This window comes from Pelodiscus sinensis, chromosome 5 (genome assembly GCF_052426305.1).
Source record: "Pelodiscus sinensis isolate ZL-2025 chromosome 5, ASM5242630v1, whole genome shotgun sequence".
Classification (NCBI taxonomy): Eukaryota; Metazoa; Chordata; order Testudines; family Trionychidae; genus Pelodiscus; species Pelodiscus sinensis.
In genome coordinates, this window is record NC_143056.1 from 45,782,990 (window position 1) to 45,789,034 (window position 6,045).

A 6,045-nucleotide genomic window follows, 5' to 3' on the forward strand; every position below is an offset into this window, starting at 1 on the left:
TGCCAGCAGCAGTGGCTGGGCCAGGCTGGGCAGCGCATGTGCCGTGCGCAGGCCCCGGGCTGCGCACTATTGGCTGTGGCTGGCCTGCGCATGCGCCATGCACCCTAAGGGTGGTGCCGTGCGCCCAGACCCGAGACACCAACATGGCTTGGGCCGGCCTTGTCTGGAGGTCAGTTAGTTCAAATTAGCCGCACAAAAGCAAGTGCTAAAAGTGCTACTGAGAAACACCACTCATGTTTATATGGGCCTTACCCTGCACCACTACTGTAGACTTATTTGGCATGTTTACACAGCAGGACTATAGCCAAAATAAGCTATGTAACTTGAGCTACATCAATTACCTAGCTTAAGTCAAAATGGCTTATTTCAGCTTTGGTGCTGTCTACTTAGCAGGAAGTTCGAGGTAGAGCACTCTTCCTCCGACTTCCCTTATTCCTCACACAATGAGGGTTACAAGAGATGGAGTGAGAAGTCCTCCAGCTTCACATTATCTTGCTGTGTAGACGGAAACTATGTTATTTTGGAAGTTATTCCGAAATAATGCTGTTTTGTAGACATAGTCATATTGAAGTCAATGGTGCAAGGTCAGATCCAGTGCCAACATATATTAGTACAAAACTTCTGTTATGTTAGACAAATACAAATATATTCCCTCTCGATTGTAAATAGAACTTATGCTTTTTGTGGATAAAGTGGGTTATGTCTAAGAAAAATGATGCAGAGAAATATTTCAGGTAAATGCTTTCTTCAGTTGTTACTGAAGACAAGAAGTTATTTGAATCCTTTTCATATGCAATGTGAACAACTTTTATTTGAAATTTGCAAATTGAAAGCATTGAAAATACTTTGTTTTTATACATTTCACATCAGTTCTGAAGGCACCTCTTTTCTCAGTTACTCAGTTATTTGGAATAGTTTTATTGGATTACCCTTCCTTTCTGCAGCAAAACTATAATGCTATACAACTTTTGATCATTTCACCTACTACCAGAGGGTAGCCACATTCAAGATGAAAAATGGCAGCACCACACATTAGCTCAGGATAAGCAATGAAGAATGTTGTTCCAACTGGATACAACACAGTGCTTTAACTGGTGACCCTAGCACCAAGATGACTGTTTACTAAATTAATTTGTTATGACCAGTAGGAAAGAATATATGTTTCACTGTGCAACTAAACACCAGATACTCTGGGCGATCTCCCAGCTGAGTGTTAGAACAATTTGACTTTACTTAGCATGGGAGAAATGAAATCAGAGCGCACAAATTGGTATGTCTGAAGAATTAAAGGTATGGATGTCACACGTTCCAGTATCTTTGCATGAAGCCAAATGACACAGACATTTGCTTAATGTCTCATCAAAGCTGGGTACTAATTTTATACTATTTAAAAACCCTATTAATTGCAGAAAAACAGTAAAAAGTAGATTGCACAGTACTGTTTAATATATCTATTTATTAAGCTAACACTGCATTACAGTATTGCTGGATAAAGTGATAGTATAAAAGCACTGGATTGTTATCTTTTTAAGGAAACAATTATCATGGTTTGAAATGAAGTGCTAAAAATGTAAACATGGCACCCTGTAGTTTGAGTCTGGTTTGAATAATACAATGCCTGTCTTCAGTGAAATGTTAGTAAAGGTTTTAAGAGAGAGAAATCTTAGTATAAAACGAGGTAAAATTAGTAATTACCTTAACAATTATGTGAAGGTCCCTTAAAAAAAGACTGGTCCCCTAAAAAGGAACAGGAAACATACAGATTTAAAAGCTTTCAACAAAATGTTTTAGTAAGGATGTAACAGTTTCCACATTAGCGATTATTTTTAACTAAAAAGGGATGAGGCAGAGCCCCAGTGAAATCAGTTGGAGAGTTTCCATTCACTTCAATGGCTGAGATACTAGAATTTATACATTCACATTGACAATGTCTGATGTTTTGGTGGGAAAGATTTACAAAATGGCCTGATGTTTTTTGTTCCAAAGAAAAGTTCATGCTACAGTTTATGGAGAACCTATAGGAGCCCCCCCAAAGAGCTAGACACCTTAAAGTTAAATATTAATGCTGTTTGGACTCATTGCCTATTAGCTGCTAGATTACTCAAGTTTACTGGTGTTTTAGGGTTTTTTCTCCTTTGCTTCTGATCTCTAGTAGTTATGGTTCACATAATTCTTAGCATTATGCTACAGAGATAATTTGCTAAAAGAGTCTGATTTGCCCAGAGTCTAGATATTAGTTCTATTTTAAGGAACTCAATAAAGAACAGACAACAGAATTGCTTGTGTCCCCACAATCTTTACTGTATGTTTAGTTTGGGATAATCTTTAAAGGGAGAAGAGAAATCTTGGATTTTTTTTTTTTTTGCTTTAGCCACCAGCATTTATCAAATAGGAAAACACTGTTTTTCTATTAGAAAAAATATTCCAAAAAGTGCACGAACAAGGTGCGAAAAGACAGGAAAAAGAATTGTCGTGGAGAAATAATGGGAAAAGAAAGCCTAGAAAAAGGTTATCTTTTTCTCCTAAAAGGAACATCACCCTTTTAAACTGCACCCCTTTGTATGTGGCCGCCAAGACTTGAGTACATAGAATAAACTGCTTCAAAGAGAACGTTTTCACAACACGGTAACAACAAAAAATACAGAGAAATCAAACAATATATTAAGCACATACATAACAACAATCAAAATCAAACATATAGTGAATCTCCGGGAATGTAGATTACATTGTTGATACCTAAACCCCGTTTAGTTTAGGAGAGGTGCGAAGTGGAGCTAGGTAATGCTACTGTTGAACTGACAGGCGCATATTTATTTCAAAGCTCGATGAAGGATCTGCAATAAACTTTCCTTAGTCTAGGTGATTCAAACTGCAAAAACGGCCAAGTGGACTGTCCTGCTTTTGTCTCAGTTCATAGTTTGCGTCTTTTTTATTCCTTGTGGGTTGTTTCACGGTGAGCGCAACACTCGCCGGCTAATAGCTTCGCAGCCTAGTGCTCCCTTTAAACTTTATTATTTGCACACCTTTATTATATGTACCCACACAGCCAAATATTTCCCAGTTCAAACATCAACCTCCCCACCCCCGCCCCGCGTCCAATACCCTGCTACATGCGAGTCACGGGTCTGTGTATCTTTTATCAGCCCTGCTGGGCAGCTCTGAGATAATGAAATAATCGCATTTCTTTCTTAGGAGGCCTTTTCGTTCCCATTTCCAGCCTCCCCCTCTCCCCACGAGTGCCACTGAATGCTAAATCTCAATGGAAGTCCCCTCTAGTGGTTCTCTCTCCCCCCGTTGTCTTTTCACATCCTTACCCGAGAGAGAGACAGAAAGAGAACTCTTGCTGGAGTTATGTTGTGTTATGTTGTGTCCCTACTTGAAATATGACTTCATGAGTTTGCCACTGTTGTACGGTAGAAGCTTTTTTTCTCCGTTGTGGGGGATGAAGGTTTGTTTGCTCTTTCTCTGTAGCTGGGTGAAAGGGGACCTTTCCTGTGTCTACTCTGACCAGAAATCCGGTCTCCTTTTGCAGTAATTTTCCAGTCAGTAGTGGTTTCGGCAGAGGGAGCGAGTTAATCTGTGGCATGGAAACTGAGCGATTTCCTAGCTTTTGACAGAGCATCCCCTCATGTTTTATGGCTTCCAAGGCACAGGGGCAAAGTCTGCTGCCAGCAGTGTACCTGCCTTCCACAGGACTGGATCAATTAGACACCGAGCAACACGACCCTGAAAAGAGCAGCACGGAGATGTGCCACCATAATGGCAAGGGAACCAAGGGGGGGGGGGGGGGGACGAGAGGAGGACACAAGTACTAAAATAAACAAAGTCAACAAGAGACCTCACTGACCCACACACACGCTGATCAGACACAACGGGGAGGAAGCAACGGGGCGAGGAACCTAAAGTCCATCTGAGGGGCACACCGTTAATAATTGACTAGGGGTGTAGTAGCATCAGCAAACACAACGCAACTGAAATACAGAGGGGGCGGGGTGAAGGGCAGCCGGCCAGGGAATAAGGTGTCCTTCCCTTTTCGTGCCCAACTCTGTTGTTTCCAAACAGAAGCTAACACCCCCTCCAGACCCTACCACCCTCAGCCCGCAGTCCCCGGCTGCCTTGCGCCTGCGGGGGCGGCGGCTGCGCGCTTCCTCAGAGGGTGGTAATCCTGGAGGTGCAAGTGCCGTTCCTGTACACGCTTCCCGATTCCAAGTTGTCAGGGGGAAAGTCCTCCACGCTGTACGCCCTGCTCTTCAGGGCGGTGGCGTAGTAATCGACGGGCTCCTCAGTGGCGTTGTCCATCCAGCTGAGGCACAAAAGCCGCTGGAAGGATCTCTTGAAGTTGTCCGAGAGGAAGCCGTAGAGGATGGGGTTGGCGCAGCTATTGGCGTAGCCTAGGATGACCGACAGCTGGCTGATGGTGGCGTCGTCCTGGTCCACGAAGACGTTGACCAGCTGCACGATGTAGAAGGGCATCCAGCAGATGACGAAGACCATCACCACCATCATGACCATGAGGGTGATCTTCCGCTCGGAGCGCTTGCGCTGCTGCCAGCCGGCCTTGAGCGCCACCATGCGCATCTTGGCGATGATGAGGATGTAGCAGAGGCAGATGGCCACCACGGGCAGCAGGAAGCCCATCAGGAAGGTGTAGAGCACGAAGACCACCAGCCAGCGCTGGGTGGGCTCGGGCATGAGCATGTTGCATGCCACCGTGCCGTCGCTGTTGGGCGCCGTGTTGGAGAAGATGATGATGGGCAAGATGATGAGGATGGAGAGCACCCAGACGCCTAGATTGACCATCTTGGCCACGGTGGGCCGGCGGTAGCGGGCCGCCTTGATGGGGTGCACCACGGCGACGTAACGGTCCACGCTGAGCACCGTCAGGCAGTAGATGCTGGTGAACATGTTGATGGCGTCCACGCTGAGCACCAGGCGGCAGAGCAGCGAGCCGAAGGGCCAGTGGTGCAGCAGGGTGGAGGTGACCAGGAAGGGCACGCTGAGCATCAGCAGCTCGTCGGCGATGGCCAGGTTAAGGATGTAGATGTTGGTGGCCGTCTTCATCTTGGCGTAGCGCAAGATCACGTAGATGACCATGGAGTTGCCGCACAGCCCCACCAGGCACACCACCGAGTAGATGAAGGAGATGAGGATGGCGCTGCCTTGCGACTCGCTCAGGGTGCCGTTCGGGGCGCCGGAGGAGTTTCTGCCGCCCGAGTCCATGCCCCCGGCCGCTGCCTCCTCCAGGACCCCGCCGGCGCTGCAGCCACTGCAGCTCCCTCCGCTCCCGCCGCCGCTACTGCCGCTGCCTCCCCCTGCACCGCCCGGGAGCCTGGGGCAGGTGCCATTGGGGAGCATCCTCTGCCCAGCCCTCCCTCCCCTCCCGCGGGTTCAGAGCAGCCGGCGCTGGCCGCCCGCCCGGCTCGGCATCCTGGCGGAGCCGCGCCGAGCTCTCCCGCCCGAGGCTGGCATGGGGGGGAGGAGGCTGCCACCGCCGAGCCGAGCGGCGCTAATTGCCGCTCTCTGGCTGGAGAATGATTAATAGGCAGCGGCGCGTCAGCAGCGACGAAAAGGAGGAGGGGAAAAGCCCGCCACAAGGCGACGTAGGTGGGTGTCCTTCCCGCCCGGCCCCGAGAGCCCCCGCCCCGCTCCACAGTGCTCAGCTCCCGCCCGCGGCCACTTGCCGGGAGCCGCCGCCTGGCCAGGGGGCGAGCTGGGCCTCCCGCTCCAAGCCTCGGGCACCAGCCCTGCTCGTAGGGCACAGAGAGCCCGCAGCCAGGAGCCAGGACCAGCGCCCCACAACGGCCCCTGCCCACACACGCCCCCTGCCCCTGCACACAGAGCCACCGCGCACACTGCCCTTGCGCCAGCACCACCACACACATCTGCCCCTGCGCACACCACCATCGCAAACACCCTGCCCCGCTGCACAGCGCCACCACACACACCCTGCCCCTGCACACAGCGCCACCACACACAGTGCCAACCACACGCACCATACCCCTGCACACATCCTGCCCTTGTTCTAAGCACTACCACACATACCCT

At 49.3% G+C, this 6,045-nt stretch overlaps 1 protein-coding gene across 1 annotated transcript; it reads right to left on the reverse strand.

Moving 5' to 3' along the window:
• Window positions 1-791: 791 nt before the first annotated feature.
• SSTR1 (somatostatin receptor 1) lies at window positions 792-5,839 on the reverse strand. Its single transcript, XM_075926898.2, has one exon. It carries the CDS (start codon window positions 5,353-5,355, stop codon window positions 4,150-4,152), a length of 1,206 nt encoding a protein of 401 aa, XP_075783013.1. The 5' UTR covers window positions 5,356-5,839; the 3' UTR covers window positions 792-4,149.
• Window positions 5,840-6,045: the final 206 nt, after the last annotated feature.

Coding starts and splice junctions, on each gene's coding strand:
- SSTR1 (XM_075926898.2), bottom strand. CDS start 5,355: ATGCTCCCCAATGGCACCTGCCCCAGGCTCCCGGGCGGTGCAGGGGGA.